The 17,527-nt window shown below is 37.6% G+C and overlaps 2 protein-coding genes across 3 annotated transcripts; one reads left to right on the top strand and one right to left on the bottom strand.

Annotated features, from left to right (window-relative positions):
- The first annotated feature begins 2,896 nt into the window (after window positions 1-2,896).
- LOC130996057 (ubiquitin-conjugating enzyme E2 variant 1A-like) lies at window positions 2,897-6,673 on the top strand. Of its 2 annotated transcripts, XM_057921561.1 has the most exons (5): window positions 2,897-3,223; window positions 5,462-5,601; window positions 5,823-5,948; window positions 6,017-6,143; window positions 6,407-6,673. In XM_057921561.1, exons 1-5 carry the CDS (start codon window positions 3,193-3,195, stop codon window positions 6,460-6,462), a joined length of 480 nt encoding a protein of 159 aa, XP_057777544.1. In that variant the 5' UTR covers window positions 2,897-3,192; the 3' UTR covers window positions 6,463-6,673. The 2 variants fall into 2 exon arrangements, with proteins under 2 accessions (XP_057777544.1, XP_057777543.1); XM_057921560.1 differs by having other exon boundaries at window positions 2,927-3,223; window positions 6,017-6,673.
- A 3,753-nt stretch (window positions 6,674-10,426) lies between these two features.
- On the bottom strand, window positions 10,427-11,168 carry LOC130994107 (uncharacterized). Its single transcript, XM_057919142.1, has 2 exons — window positions 10,803-11,168; window positions 10,427-10,690 (listed from the first exon to the last, which is right to left on the bottom strand). The coding sequence occupies exons 1-2, from the start codon at window positions 11,166-11,168 to the stop codon at window positions 10,427-10,429; spliced, it is 630 nt and encodes a 209-aa protein (XP_057775125.1).
- Window positions 11,169-17,527: the final 6,359 nt, after the last annotated feature.

Genomic DNA, 17,527 nt, shown 5'->3' with positions numbered 1-17,527 from the left:
TTTAATAAAATGTTGTATAGTGTACTGAGAGTGGAGAAAAAGTTGTAAAGTGTATTGGGAATTGTGAAAAAGTATTAATAATTTATTGTGTTGTTTTAATTAATGTTATTTGAGTGGTGGGAATTGTCTTAAAAGGGGAGTATTTTTTAAGTGGTGGGGTATTGTCCCAAAATAGGAAAAAGTAGGAAGTTCTTTCGTGGACGGAGGGAGTATTAATTAATTGAATGATAGATTATGATTTCTTAACTAATTATTGAATGAGAAAATAAGTAACTTAAATTTAGAGAATTAATGAAAGCAGGACTTATGAAATTTAGACAAATAAGAATAAAAATATTAGAAAGTGCTGCATAAAAAATCTAGGATTAAGGTAGTGTGTGTATTGTGTTTTGCAATTATAGATTCTACATCTACATTAAGCTTGTATTGGAAATTTTTAAGTATTAAAACCTTTGTCAATAATTTCCCAAAAGCATCACAACATGGGAAGATTCTATGTTTTTTTTTTGAGAAAGAAGACGTGTTAAATATCAAGAGACATCAAACGAAACACACTCCCTGAGCCAAGCAGGAAACCCCGATGTCCAACAAAAAGACGGACATTCACGAGCCAATTGAGCGAGTCTATGGGCAGCCATATTAGCTTCTCTATACACATGATTCACACTAATCAAACTATTCTCCCTTGCAACCTGCAAAATTTCACAGAGGTCATCGGGAAGAAATTGCTTCTCTTCTCCTTCGTTCGCCATCACCCTCGCTGCAAGAATTGAATCCGTGTAGATCTCAAAGGGTGTTATATCCTGCTCCACACAAACAATAATTCCTTGGACAACTGCCATCAATTCCCCCATCATAACCGAAGACATCACCCTCAACTTCTTCATAGCAGCAACAACAATATTTCCATCAGCATTTCGGACAATCACTCCAGCTCCATAAACATTACAATGGCAATCAAAAAGCGCATCAACATCAACTCGAAACCGACCTCTCTGCGGTCTTTCCCATTTCTTTTTCCCAATCTTAACTCCCACGAATCTATCAACAATATAGGAAGGCTGAGCATCTTTGAAAGCCTCCAGCAACGCCACACAAGAATGCTCCGTTGGCTTCTCAGTTTTCTCTCCATTGCCATGTCTGGTTTTACAAATAAAGGTCCAAAAACTCCAAAGCATGACACACCATAATTCGTAGTCATCTTTTTCCAACTCTCCACAGATTGCCTCTGCGACATCAAGCAAAGTCAGCCCTTTCGCTCGGCAAAGAGTATTCCAGAATCGAGAGTGTTTCCAGCTTTCCCGCACCATCGGGCAGAAAATCAAAGCATGCTCAGTGGATCCCCATCTATCCACACAAATGCAACAAATGCCATCAGAAGGCACATGATGTGCTCGAAGATTTGCTTCTGTAGGAATCAAGTTCGAGAAGGCTCTCCAAATAAAAACCTTAACCTTCGGTGGTAAGGAGTTGCTCCAAATAAGTCTACTCCATATGTTCTTATCTTCCCCACTTGAGTTAGGGTGAGGGGAATAATAATCCATATCAAGCAAATATGCCGACTTGACAGAAAACCTCCCATTATGGTCAAACTTCCAGCTGATCCGATCATCTTCTCCATGTTCCAGAATTGGAGTTCGCAGGACACCTTCAATCTCATTCGGCTGTAAGTGTTTTTCCAGCATTTCCACCTTCCAGTCATTCTCATCATTAATGAAATCAGCAACCATCATTCCATTCAAGCTATCTTCATCTCTGCCTTTTATTCTAGCACCATGAAGGTCCTTCACCCAAATATCATTCTTCACACTAATATTCATACCATTCCCGACCTTCCAGATACAACCTGCGTCCACAACAGACCGGCTCCACGCAAGCGACCGCCAGATAAAGGAAGAGTTGGAAGGAACCTTGGCCTGCATGATTGTTCGATCACTGAAATATCTCGCCTTAAAAACCCTCGCGATAAGCGAAGAAGGATTATTAATCATACGCCAAATTTGTTTTGCCAACAACGCCTTGTTGAAGTTTTTAAGGTTTCTAAACCCCATTCCGCCTTTGTCTTTCGGTCGGCAGAGTCTTTCCCATCGAGCCCAATGCATCCTTCTTTTATCCTCCTTATCACCCCACCAGAAACCCGCACAAAGCCTATGAATTCCGTCACAAATTGCATCAGGTATTCGAAAACATTGCATCGCATATGTCGGAACCGCTTGAACAACAGCTTTAATCAGAACCTCCTTTCCCCCAGCTGAGAAATCCCGTTGGCTCCATCCCGCAAGCTTCTTCTCTACACGGTCAAGCAAGTAGCCAAATTGGAGGCGTTTATTCCTTAGAGAAAATGAAGGCAACCCAAGGTATCGTTGGATACCCTCTCCTGATTTCACCGCCAACACATCCATAACCTCTCTCTCAAAGCCAGCTGAGGTGTTCGGGCTGAAAGAAAGAGAAGATTTTTGCAGATTGATAAGCTGACCTGATGCCCTTTGATAGCTATAAAAGATCTTCTTAATCGTTTCAGCCTCCCCACGAACTGCTCGAAAAAACAAAAGACTATCGTCCGCAAAGAAAAGGTGAGTAATGTTAAGTTGCCTTGGGATGATCGGAACTCCGCTAATCATGTTTCTCCTCTCATAGTGCTTGAGGAGTGAGGAAAAGCCTTGAGCACAGATCACGAAGAGGAAAGGTGAGAGCGGATCACCCTGCCTCAAACCTCTCGATGGTTTGAGGAAGATTCTATGTTACTTTAACACAAGTTAGTACTAACTTCCTCTCCTATGATATTCATGCTAGACTTTCTGTTCTGAAACAGAAAAAAAATAAGCATCGATATATTATCAAGTGTTTTCTAGAAAGAATAAATGAAAAATTGAAAATGTTCAAATAGACATGATACTATCAATTATTGTACTTATTTTTTTAATGATTTGAAAAGAAAATTGAGTACCTTTTTCTTGAAGAGATGATTTGGTTTGGATTCTCGAAAAAAATTAGAAATACAAGTTTGCCCTCTGCTTTTGGGAGATGCGAATTCACATCTTTATTCTTTTCTTGCTATTTATCCTCAAAGATTGCAAAAGGCCCCTGTCCTCAAATGTCATAACATACTCTGACTTCACTTCTCAAACAGTAGAGTAAAGTTGCAGTCTTTGATCATTTCTCTCTCTCTCTCTCTCAACCCACTATTACAAAATGGGTTCTGAAGGATCGTCGCAGGTTGTTGGTAAGCTTCGAACCCCTAATTATTTTTTCATTCAGATCAATCAGAATTTATGCATCTCTTCGTTTTCTTTTTGTTCCTTTTGTTTTATGTTTATCCCTCTTTTTTGGGGTCTCATAGATGGTTACATAGTTCAACTTTGGGGGGCTAGGGCCATTGATTGAAGTTCCTCGGCTTATCTTTTGATGTGAATTGCTCTATAATTTTGTCAAGAAACTGAACTGTTCTTCTGTTATAATCTTCCGCTATCAAAGTTCTGTTTACTATATGTTACATATTTTGTGGGAAATTTGAACCTAGATGCTTAGTGCTGGTGATTTGACTACTAATGGCGAATGTTTATAGGCCAAGTTCTGATAAGCTTAGCAATTTATTCGGTATGTTCACATAAATAGGGCGTGCTGTAATTGAATTAATAGGAGGTTGAGATTGCGGAAAAATGGTGCACGGGATCCTTTGGGAGGAAATCCTTCGGAGAAAGTAGATTGAGAATAAAGTTTTTTAAGATTCTATAGCAAGTATGATGCAAGTGAATAGCTGCTTTTTCTTGATGAGGTCACAGGAGCATGGGTGCTATGGCTGAACCCCAACTAGGTTGTAAAGGGTGAATATGCAGTTGCTTGATTCAGAATATCAGCCTTAGTTTTGTTGCGTGTCTGACCAGTTAAGAGATTTATGTGTAGCTGGATATTGATGAACTTTTCAATGATAATGTTAGCTAGCACAAGTAAGTTGGGTCAGTATTTAGGGCTGCTGCTGCTGAATACTGCTTGTGTTGAGATGGATCGCTTCTTGCGATCAGCTGTTTCCTTGACTGGAATTCAAGCTTATAACCTTGGATTTACATGTTTGTTTCCCAAGTTTCACAACAACAAATTCCTTCACTAGATAATTGCTCCTTAGTTCAGACCTTATCTGATATATAGTCATGCCCATTGATATTTTACCAGTTCAAAGGATTTAAAATGATAGAGTAAGAATGAATTAGGTGGAAGTTTTATGCTTGTGGCCAGCCCAGCTACTATTCACCTGTCTCATCCTTCATCTTCAGTGTAAAGAAGGGTGTGAGTTGTGTGCGTGTGTTGGCCAAGCGGTAAGGGGTTAATGCCTAAGGCCAAAGGTCTTGGGTTCGAGTCCCCTGTGGCGCGGCCTTTAAATTTCTTTATTTAATATTGTTAATTTATCGGAAAAAAGAAGGGTGTGAGACTGCTTATGTTAACCCACCATAAACCTGGCTTCTCTAGACATTCCTCCCTCATACAAACTTTACTACTTTGTACTGCCAAGAAATCTGGAAAACTGCTGTGAACGCATTTTTAGTGAAAAATGTGAAATCACCTGCTTCATCTTTCTAGTGAAAGAAATTCATCTAAAAGGTTATGCAAATTTTGAGGCTATGTAGCATCAGGTTTCAAACTTTGTTAAGGAGGCCATTTCCATTAAAAGCTCAAAAGTAGTGAGATTTGAAGCTAATGTTAATGCTTTTTAGCTTCTTACTTGGCTACATAAAGAGTGATAAGGTTTGATTGTCTGTCAGGCGTATAATTTTGGATTTTACGATCATGCTAAAGGTTTCATCTTTATGCTGTCTGTTTTCTTCCATACAATATTATCACTTTAATGATTTAGTTTTAACAATTTCATACTTCTGTGTTGATTTTCTGTTTGTTGTCACAGACTCACAATTGTAATTCTGGATGTTATACTGTTGTATTAATAAACAATCATGATAAAATTACTAATATCTACTCAATAAATGTTTTAGGGTGCTACAAATAATTGTCATTCTTCTTCTTAAAGATCTAATTTCTCTCGTTAAAAGTAGCACTATGCTACCAATATAAAATTTCTTTCTGGACCAACCACTTCTATTTACAGAGAAGACTTTGCATGTCCAGTGCTAATCTTATGGTGGTCAATTTAATTTTGTAGAACTCCTATTCAAGGTCATCACGAAGGTTGATACCTCTATGTGATAATACTAGATTGTGGCTTTCACTCTAAATGTTGCTCTTTGCCTTATTCTTTTATTCAGTTGGGTTATATACATGTTCTGATATGTACATACTCTGTAGTTTGCAACACTTTGTTTTGAACTTGGGAGATGGATGTTCTGTGTGTTTCGCATAGCGATTTCTTAGTTCACTCATGTTACTCATCCATCCACATTTTCCATAAATCATACTGCTTCATCTTTGAGGTTTTGTTATATTAGACTGTACAATAATGCTCCCTTTTCAGTACCAAGGAGCTTCAGGTTATTGGAAGAGCTCGAGAGAGGAGAGAAGGGAATAGGTGATGGAACTGTAAGTTATGGGATGGATGATGCTGATGATGTATACATGCAGTCATGGACAGGAACCATCATCGGTCCTCCTAATGTTAGTTCCCCTTTACATTACCCCCTGTTTTCACTTTCACAAAAGTCGTGTACTATCAATTTCATTTTCCCAGGAATTCATTGACTCGACTAAATCTTGAAAAATTTGTTGTTATCTCTCTAATCACTATGGTCGGCATTAGATGCTGCTAAGTGAATATGTATATCATATTACAAGCCAAATGAATGGAGATTTATCTGATTGTGGGAACTGCTGAACAGACTGTACACGAAGGGCGCATATACCAATTAAAACTATTCTGTGGGAAAGATTATCCAGATAATCCACCAACTGTGAGGTTCCAGACAAGGATAAATATGAGCTGTGTAAACCTGGAGACTGGTGTGGTAAGTACTGATCTTACGGAGGCCTGTTTATGTGCTATAGAAGATGTGCTTTAACGAACAATTTCCAGGTCGAACCCCATCGTTTCCCTATGCTTTTAGACTGGAAAAGGGAGTGCACGATGGAGGATATCTTGATACAGCTCAAAAAAGAAATGATGTCTCCCCAAAATCGTAAACTGTCTCAGCCTCCTGACGGTCCGTCTCTTCTAATTTGCTTCTTTGTAGACGAACTAGAAATTTATGAATCATATTCCATCCCTCTATTTTCTTGCTTGTTTCCTTTCTTTGCTTTGAACTGCGGACTACGAGATGCCTTTAGCATAGAGATGTTGTGGATCTGGCTTTTTAATCAAAGAATTTTGCTCAAGATATGAAATAAGAACCTCTCATTCATGTTTGGTTTTCTACTTTTTTTTTTTGTGCTTTGGGGGTAAAATTCATAGATTTCTTGTTAACAGGCAACGAGGATGCTAGGTTGGAAAAAGGGATAATCATCAGATGCTGCATTCTCTAATTATTATTATTATTATTATTATTATTATTATTATTATTATACATAAGAAAAGTGTAAAATCCCATGTAGTTTGTGGAACATGTACTGTCCAAATGTAACATAATCACTCTCGTACTCACTTCCATTATCCATCCGATAATTTGTATCTGTTGTGCACATTTTAGCTTTTTCATGTTCACAGTTAAGGGTAAAATATGTTTCGTTTGTAATATTTGGTTGGTATCTTGTAATTCTATTCAAAGAAATTTTGTTGGTCGAAGAAAAAGGAATAATGAGGTTTTGGGTCATGTATGTACTTTATTTGCTTAAAAATCATATCAATGTACTATGAATTTTGTAGAAATCAAGTCCTTTGGCTAGGCATTGATGAATGATTGATGCATTATTGAGTTACTGAATTTGAATTATTTGATTTCTGGGTTTAATTTCATACCCAAAATCCAATCGTCATCACAAAAAGTTTATTTGTTATTTCACCTAGTTTGAAGTGCGATGCTATTTGGTGGATGCTCTCATATTTTGCAGGTTCTTGAACAAAGAGTTAATTTTGAGGGATTTGATTAATGGGTGAGAATTAAAAATATTTAATTTATTAAGTTATATGTGGGAATTATATATTTTTATAAAAAAATTTAGAAAATATTTACGTTTAAGTGAAGGGACCAAAAACCTTTTGGATGTGATAAAAATTGCATTGAAATTAGTGGTACTAGCATGATTGGTTTTTTATACCTCCGGTCCTTTCAAAGCTGCAAAGCTAGAACTTACACACTTTTTTTCTTTTTTGACTTTGGAGAAGGGGTAGCGGTGTGGTTTGATCCGTGAACCTCATTATTATTTGTAGTGTTAATAGGCAAAAATGCCCTTTTCTTATAAACACTTGTAAAAATGCTCTTTTTCACTTATGAAAAAGGGCATTTTTACAAGTGTTTATAAGAAAATGGCATTTTTGCAAATGCCTCTTATTTGTAGATAGAAGTTCGCATCGTTTGGTGATGTATCCATTTCTATGTCGACTCTCTCTCGACTTTCCCTTCTTCCTCAACAGCTTAACTTGTGAACCTTCTCATTTCTTTTGCAATTTTTTGGTGATGTCTTAATTGCCACCTGTCACCGTCGGTTAGGTGACTCCTATGTCCCTTCAGCAGTCGTCCCATGGCTAGAACAACTATGGTCCACCGAACAAGGAATGAAGGGTAGTGGTTAGAGCTACTAAAGTCGAACTGAACAACTAAAGTTCAATCAAAACCACTATCAGATCAGAATTTCGAAACCTGACGATAAACCCTAACTTTATTTTTTGCTTATTTTATTTTTAGTTTTTTTTTAGATGTATCTAGCAACTAGGCATTGGATAGTAAACAATGTAGTCATTGTATAGTAGGAGAACTAGCAATGTATAAGTTATGAAATAAGATTGCAGACTTTTAGCTGGTGAAGTTAATTTCATCTATTTTTGTTTTTAGTGTGCCCTTAGCTTGGTTTGAGATTTGTAAGAAGCGGGGCATAATTTTCTTAGTTAGAAGGTTGCTCCTTCCCTTTGAATATTGAGTCGCGCACGTTGGAAGCAATCAAGTCACTATGCAAACTTTTGGATTTAAATTTATGATTGTTGTTGTTGAAACGCTTAAAAACTTTTGATCAAATAATTAATTTAAGTTAACTTTAGTTTCATCAATTTCTTGGAGAAATAACTAAAGGAACTTTAGTAAAATTTATGCAATTTCTTGAAACTTTAGTAATCTTGAAAGGATATATTTATGTACTAGGCATTTTTGGTTTGTCCTTGATATCTTTATGTACTAGGCATTTTTGGTTTGTCCTTAGTGCTAATATAGCATATTAATAGGCTTGGAGATTAGTTTAGTTTAGTTTTTTTTTTAATCAAAAATAGGCTTGGAGTTTGATTAGAAACAAATTGCACAATTTTATACTTAGTTAAGTACCTATTCTTTGCTCATCTATTATTTGTTGTTGGTATAGTCTAAATTGAATGTTGTGCATCTTTGGTAACTTTCTTTTTTTTGGATTATCCATTGAAAACAATGTGATGATTTATTGGTTCTTATGTTCTTGTCTTTGTAGAAAATGAAGAAATAATCTATAAGTTGAATAGTGAAGCAATTGACTCCCAAAACACCTAATGATGTGGCTGAAGGCTTGGTTAAGCTTCAACTTGAAGATGAAAAAACCACCAAGATTTTGAAAGAAAGTTAATTTTTTTTATTGAGTATCGATGCTAGCAAAAACAGTAAGAAACTCACTTCTAAAGGTTTAGACCATTTTGACAAGATTGTGGAGAATATTATTATGAAAGCAATGTGCAAATATTGCAAAATCTATTCTATCTTACAAAGTTTTCACGGAAACTTCGCATTTCCTTAAGCATACAAGAAAGTAGTCTAGGAAAGCATTTGCGAATTGCGGTTGATCGAACATAATTGAAGGTTAAAACTGAAGCTGATGGGTGCATTATCTTGGAATTGAAGAAAAAGGAAAAACCTACCACCTTTAATCAAGATATTGCAAGGAATGAGTTGGTTAATATGGTATTGGCACATGACTGTCAATGGTGGACCATATTGGATTTAAGAAGTTTATTAGGAGCCTTAATCCATCATTTAAAATTATTTAAAGGGAAATACATTGAAGAGTGATATTGTGAAGGAGTACAATAAGGAGAAGAGGTTTTTGAACGCCTTGTTTGAACATAATGATAGTAGAGTTGCAATAATTACTCATATGTGGACTTAATGATGCCCACGGGTAGAGGTGTTCACGGTTTCGGTTCGAAGCGGATCGGTACCGACGACTCCATATTTCCAAAAAATAGAACCAGAACTAAACCATGAAGAAAGTTATATGATTCTGGTTCGAACCTTGAACCGGCAATTTCAAACCGCCGATTCACGGTTCCGAACCATGGAACCATTTTTTTTATTAAATATTAATATTTTAGAGGGTTGGTTTGAAATTTATGAAATGTACACAATGTTGAACTATTTATTTAGGTTATGAATGGTTGAAATTTAGTATGAATTAGATTAGATGTGGTAATGATGATTGACCATTTTATTTAGGTTTTAAATGATTGAAATTTACTATAAATTTGATGTGGGAATAAGAATATGAGATAGATAAAAATTAAGGATATAAGAAATGTGCATGGAATTGTAGATTCTCAATGCACATGAATTACCGCATAGAATTTATACTAAACTTCAACCATTTACAACCTAAATAAAATAGTCAATCCTCATTCTTACATCCAATTCATACTAAATTTTAACCATTTATAACCTAAATAAATGGTTTAACATTGTGTACATTTCATAAATTTCAAGCAACACTTTAAAATATAGTAAAAAAACAAAAATGGACAATTCCGATTCAGAACTGTGAATCTCTTATTGAAGAAAATTGAAACCGAAACCGGCCCGAATGGAGGCATATACAGTTTCGGTTTGAAATCGTTGACCACAGTTCTAATTCTCGGCCGGTTCAATCATAGTTATTAATCGCGCACGATGGCGCAAAGCTGTCCTAGCTATCGCGCATTGCGACGTGCACACTATTTGAATATATCGCGCATAAATATATAAAAACATAATATATATCATAATCATAAGAAAAACATGCATAATATGTCTAGTTAATAAAAAGATAAAGTCATAAAAACTTAATTTAAAATAAAAATAAATATCTAATTATATTAAAGCCTCCAATCATCATCCTCATCCTCCAAACCAAGTAGTGAACTAGCTCCTTCATCATCTTTGTAGAGCTCGGCGTCAATCTCTTCATCATCGCCACTCTCTTCTTCAAAATTGAATGGAGATTTATCTTATAAATTTTGAGTGGGTGCCTTGGACGTAGATGTAGGAGCAGTTCCATTATTTTTTACCACTTTTTTCCTAGAATATGTAGACTTAACTTCTCCACCTCAAGATTGAGAAGATCCACCTCAAGATCCCCTTAGTTGATAAGGTTCTTCATTCACTCCCATAGCAGTTTCTACATCACCCCAATTAAGATCATCATTATCAAAAACAAGAATATCTTCTCCATTCTCCATTCTTCCTACCATCCACTCATTCTCATTATCAACCCCATTATCTAAGATGATAGGGTCAATTGTGTCGCGCTTATCAAACCTACAACGAAGTGCCCTATTGTACTTGATAAAAATCAAATTATTCAAACGTTGTTGCTGTAGTCGGTTTCTTTTCTTCGAATAAGCTATATCAATTAAGAATAATTTAAGAAAAATGCATTAGATATATATAGTAATCGTAGAATTAAAAGAATATACTATAATTTAATATTTAAAAGTAACTTACGTTTTCAAACACACTCCAGTTGCGTTCACAACCCGATGAGCTACAAGTCAGACTTAGAATCCTTATGGCCGATTTTTGTAGGTTAGGTGTTGATGCCCCATACAATCCCCACCATTCAGCCGGCGAGATCAGATTTCTTTGCCTTTTCGCAGTCGATTTAGCAAAAATTCCATCTGCATTTTTGTAAGTAACCAACTCCTTGAGTATTTCATCTTCTATGTCATCAGACTTGGTTAATTTTGTAATTGAACCATACAATCCGTTCATGACTTCCTCATCTTGAGACATCTCATCTGGACCGTAGTAGAAAAACTTGGGATTCAAAAAAATACCTGGCTGCATGTAGAGGTCGATGAGGCCGAACATCCCATCTCTTATCTATAATGTCGAAGAGATCTTTGTATCTATCCACAACATGGGAAAATGCAACCACTATTTGCTCCTTTGCCCTATTCACCGCCTCATAAATATGTTCTTCACCTTTGTATCTACACTTAATAGGAGGTTTTTTCTCACCATCCACCAGTCGAAGGACATGCACAAGTGGGGTGCCTACTTTCAATGCGTAACTTCCAGTATTCCAAAAGAAAGCCAGGAAGATAATATTTGACACGAGTTTACCTTGCTTCTCCTTTGAAAACTTGCTCTTATTCCATTTTTCAGAATTAAACATGTTCTTCAAATTTTGCTTTTACAACTGGAAGCTCCTCAATGTCAAAAACGCAGTCGCAAAGCGAGTCTTTGCTGGCCTAATTATGTCTCTTTTGTTTGTAAATTCTCTCATCATGTTCAACACCTGAGTGTGGTTGTAAATATAGTCATAAACCATAATAGCACGTTCAAGTGTTCTCTTCAAATCAAGCATTTTGAAGATGTCTTCAAACATTAAATCTAAGCAATGTGCAGCACAAGGAGACCAAAATATGTGCTTGTACTTCTCTTCCAACAATTTTTCTAATAAGCACAAAAAGAAAAATATATCAATAATTAATTATATTATATATATACTAACTGCCAGTAATTTCTACCTGTACAACAGTACATACTACATACAGTACATAAATCTGACTTGAACAGTTCACAAACAGCAAACCTGAACTTAAAAACTAAAATAAATAACCTGAACTTAATTATATTATCTGACTTGAACAGTTCAAAAATATAGGAATAATTAACTATATTATCCAACTTGAACAATTCACAAACAAAAATAAATTATCTGAACTTAAAAATTAAAATATAATGACCTTAACTGTTGGGGTCCCGGAGGGTTGACTGAACAAGTGTATGGGGGAATACACCTGTAGGCTATTTTTCGCAAATCAAAACAAACTTAATCAAATTTCAGTTGGAAATAAGTTATAGACTGATACTGAAACGACTTCAGTAATTTGACATCAGTTGAGCATTGGGCTTAACTGATATCCACGAAAGGCTTCAGTGTATATAGTTTGTGAACATAGTAGAGTTATTGATCTCATTGACTATCAGTTGAGTCGTCAGTTGGATTAATAACTCAGTAGCAAAATTTAAACTTAGTGCGAATAGCCTTTAGAAAAGGTTTGTCACTCATAAAATCATTAGTTACACTTTTCAGTTAATCCAGTTCAATTGAAAACAGCAGATCAAGAAAAACTGAAAGCAAATAAAGAACACAAGGGTTTTTACGTGGTTCAGAAACAACTTTCCTACTCCACGGCTAGATGATTAGTCTGACAAACACTCTGGGCTAATGCTTCAAGGTGCATAACAAACCCACCAATCCACTCTGAATTAGATTTTTCTCTAACACTTAGCACGCCCTGACACACTCGTGTCCAACCAGCGTCTCGCTAATGTCTTTGGAGACAGAACCCTTTGTCTGAACTCCCTCTTGGCTTAACTGGTGCCAAGGTGACCGATCTGTTTAGTTTCTTGGTACTAAACAACCACTCTTGGCTTACCGGGTGCCAAGGAACCGATCTGTTTAGTTTTTTATTACTCCCTCCGTCCCATAATAAGTGGCCACATTCTTTTCGGCACGAAGATTAAGAAATGAAGTGTTATGTTTTAATTGAGTGGGGCCCATCAAAATTATTGAGTCAATTAAAATAATTTCTTCTTCCTTTCACTTTCTTCTTCATCCACTGCCACCCACCTCCGGCGAAGTCGCCGGCATCAGCCACCCCCTCCTCCGGCGAAGTCGCAGGCATCAGCCACCCCTTCCTCCAGCGAAGTCGCCGCCACCCTCTTCTCCCTCTGTCCCCCTCGTCTCCCTCCCAATCTGCCAACAACCACCACCACCGTCGCCAACAACCACCACCGCCGCCAACAATCACTACCACCGCCAACAAAAACCAGAAATCAAAACCAGATCTTGCCCCCAAACCAGATCTGAAAGAGAATAGAGGGAGAGAGGGGGGACGACGACCTCAAATCGGCACACAGGATGCGACGACCTCACCCAAATCGGCGCAGGCGAGCCCTAGCCCCCAAATCGGTGCACGACCTCACGCATTTGGGCGGCGAGCTTCGAATCCCCTAAATCGCCCAAGGATGCGACGGTGAGAGGGAGGGAGAGAGACGGCGACGACGATATGGGCGAAAGGCGGCGGTAGTTGAGGTCCCCGATCTTGACCTTGCCGACGTTGCCGTTGATGAAGATGTTGCTGCAGTTGAGGTGGCGATGAATGATGCAGGGGCGATGCGTGTGGAGATAGTGCAAGCCGCGGAGAATCTGCACCCCCCATTTCTTGAGGGAGACGTGGCGGTGCTTGCGGCGGTAGTCGCGGAGGTTGCCGGAGGTGCAGGCCTCGGTGATGAAGTTGAAGGTGTTGTGGTCGGGGTCGTTCCAGAAATGGTAGAGGAGGATGATGTTGTCGTGGTGGAGGGACTTGAGGAGGTCGAATTATTTTAAACATAATTTAGGGTTTAGTTAGTAACTTAATTAATGATCCTAATTAAGTTAAATTATTTCCATTTTTAGAAAGCAACCACTTATAGTGGGACAGACGAAAAAGGAAATGTGGCCACTTATTATGGGACGGAGGGAGTACTAAACAACCACTGAGTTTGGTCTTAGTCTCGAACTCCATTACAATCACTCTTCTCTCAATAAAGAAAATGTTACTCCCTCCGTCCCAATAAATGTGGCCACTTTGTTTTCGGCACGGAGATTAAGAAAGTGATAGTTAAGTGTTAATCATGTGTGGCCCACTTTTTTAATTAAGTGTTATCTATCAAAATTAAAGAGCTAATTAAGTCTTCTTCTCACTACATCAGTTCCATATTCTCGCCGGAGGCGACGATGACGCTGGAGCCGGCGACGAAATCGCAAAACCAGATCCCAAATTGCAAAGCAGATCGCAAATGAACTGATCCAAATCACAAGAAATGAACTAAATCAGATCACAAAGTAGATCGAAAATGAACAGAAATAAATCCCAAATCGCACCTCGCAGATCCCAAATTGCAAATTGCAAACCAAATCACAAGAAGTTGGGTCGGATTTGTTCGATAGAGATCTGAGCAAGGGAGAAGAAGAGAGCTTCGTGCCAAACCCGGGAAAGGAGAGAGAAGCAGAGGTTGCGGCTGGTCGTTCTCGACGGAGTCTGGAGAAGCGTGAGGAAGAGAGAGGCAGTGGCTTGCCTGGAGCGATGGCAACGACAACGGCGGTCTCCGCTTACCCCTCACCTTCACAAGCGAACCAACCGAGGGAGGTAGAAGGAGACGCGGCCACCCTCAGATCTAGGGCTCGCCACCCCCAAATCGCGACCACCCTTAGGGCTAGGGCTCGCTCTCTTGCCGGAATTACAGAGACGCGGCGGCGGCGCGACTCCGAATTTATGAAGAGCAGACGTTGGAAGGCAGGAGGCGGCGACAGACATAAAGCTCTTTAGAGAGAGAGAAAGAAGTGATAGATGAGAAAGAGAGTCAGAGGGTGAAAGAGGGGGAGACAGAGAGAGATGCGAGAGGGTGAGGAGACGGCGGTCGTGGCGCAACGGCGGCGCCGCCGTCGACCGGAGGGTGCAAACGAGAGGGAGAGGGTGCGGCGCTGTGTATCTGCGTGGTGTGTGTGTGAGTGTGTGTGTTTGTTTATTTAATTAGGGTTTAGGTTTAGATAACTAATTAGGCTTAATTAAATTATAAATATTTCCATTTTGAGAAAGTGGCCACTTTTAGTGGGACAAACCAAAATGGAAAGGTGGCCACATTTATTGGGACGGAGGGATTATGTAAATAACCAACTAGGATTACTGAGAGCACATTCTCAAGTAACCATCAACTAGGCTAAAGATACATCTATCGATTGCCTAGAGATTCTAAGAGAGTTCTTGCAATCAGTCATTCTGATTATATAATCTCTGTTTTACTCTCTTCTTCGATTCAATGCTTGTAGAGGTTAAGCTCGAACTAATCTTTCAATGAAGCTTTCACATTGATGATTGAATCGGATTTTCTCTCTCCTTATTTCCCTGCTTTGCTTGGGGCATCCTCTTGAGCTATTTATAGGTAGCTCTAAAGAATAGATCCGTTGGTGGAGATCCATTCTTCAAATCCTACCGTTGTGAAATGCAGTCCAAGTGAGCTCAGGTTCTTTTGTCTTCATTCTCCTTTTAATGAATGGAGAAGTGATCTTCTTGTACTTTGTCTGCGTGGCTGGAAGACATCCTTTCTTTCTTCAGTCTGTCATAGCCTTTAGTGTGACTGCTCTTGTCTTTAGTTGAACTGCTTGCAATGATTCGAGAGTTCTTCAGTTGAGTTGTAATCATCAATCTCGAGAGCTTCAGTCGTGATCTAGCTATTCGGAAGAACTAAAACATTTAAGTCCAGAACGATAAACCTCTAGCTAGAAAAAGAACCTTTTAATAGTTTGGGTATCATCAAAACACAAGGGTTGGATATCTTTCATTTCCTAGCAATTTTCCCCTTTTTGATGATGCCAAAACCTTACAGGAGTCCTAAGGCAAAACTGACAGACAGAACTGAAACACAGGTACAAAAATAGAGGACTGAGGTTCCTCCTTAACAGTAAAGTTATTCCCTGTGATAGCAAAACAAGGGCAATATCATATCAATTTTCTGACAAGAAGTTGTTGTCATAAGGTGAAGTATGAGAGAGATAATACTTCAAAAATCAATCAAGAAACTGATAAAATATATCAATTTTATGATGAAGAGTACGATGCACTTAGCAGATGAATAAAAACACTACCTAAGGCAAAAGTACACATAACCTTATGAACTCTATGGTGTGACATGGTAGAGTTGAAAAAGAGCATCTCTTTGTTGAGCATATAAGTCTGGATCAGACTTCTAAGAGATTCTTCAAATCTCATTGATGCTCCAAACTTGTTGTTCAATGATGGCACTGTCAACGAGTCATTTCCTTCTTGGTGGTGTGATGGTGTTGAGTAGTGGAGGAGGAATAAACGCCACCTTCGCTGCTTTCCTTGCTTGTTCAATTTGTTTGAACTGAGTTTGTTCATCCCAGTTTTTCATGAAATATCGCCATATGTGTAAGCATTAGGAGTCTGATTATATATATTATAAATATATGTATGAGTTTTAGTTAGTTAATTATATATACAGATACATGTCACTTTCATTAATTATAATATATTTACTTTACTTATCAGACATCAATACAAATGTTTTTATACATAAAAAATTATTTAATGTTAACACCTAAGTCTATTTTCTCTCCACGTGTTGAATGAATAGAGGAGCTGAGTAATAAGTCTACAATATAGACCTTTGATTCATACACTTTTTTCGTTTATATATATATATATATATATCACGCAAGACTCATATTTTTCTCACGATCAAATAGAAACTTTCTTTTTTTTATATATATATATATATATATATATATATATATATATATATATACACACTCACACACACATACATTTCCTAGCTAGAAATAATTCAGTAGACGTGAGGCAGCAACGCTAATTTTATTCCCTTGACTTATATTTTCAAGTTCAAGTATCAGGTGTGGGATTTATTTAAATACATGTCGTGGTTAATTTTTGTCCATTTTAATATTATGTGTTTGCCCATATGTGTTATGAATTATATTTATCGCTAGGGGCCCGTAAATAGAGTCCAGGACTTCACAGTCCTTGGATTGCCACAATGCGATTTGAGGTTATTATGTATTGCTACGGGCTCGTAAATAGGGTTCAGAACGGAAAGGTCCTTGGATTGCCACAATGCGATTACATGTTAAAGGGTTGCAACCATTATATTGAGGATGTCGCCAGGGGCCCGTAAATAGGATTCGAGACTTTAAAGTCCTTGGATTGCCACAGTGTGAATATTGAGGATATGTATGAAATGACCGTATGTGTTACCGTTTCATTAACTTGGACAAGTATTGCATGTTCCCACACTGAGTGTATTTTATATGCTTACCCCATATTTAACATTTTCAAGTTTCTAAGGTCGGAGACGCGTGGAAGGTCGAATGACGAATCAAATATTTTGTATTTAGCTTTACTTAAAGATGTTATTTTGAGTAAAGTATTTTAAATAAAAATTTATTTCATGATTTTCTCATTAAATATTTATTTATATTCATGATTTTTTCTGACAAATATACATTTAAATTTTAATTAGATTTGGGTGTCACAGACTAAAACATTTAAATCCAGAAAGATAAACCTCTAGCTAGAAAGAGTCTTCTAATAGTTTTGGTATCATCAAAACACAAGGGTTGGATATCTTTTATTTTCCAA

The sequence above is a fragment of the Salvia miltiorrhiza genome, chromosome 7 (assembly GCF_028751815.1).
Source record: "Salvia miltiorrhiza cultivar Shanhuang (shh) chromosome 7, IMPLAD_Smil_shh, whole genome shotgun sequence".
In the NCBI taxonomy this organism is placed as follows: Eukaryota; Viridiplantae; Streptophyta; class Magnoliopsida; order Lamiales; family Lamiaceae; genus Salvia; species Salvia miltiorrhiza.
This window is presented reverse-complemented; position numbering and strand designations above follow the sequence as displayed.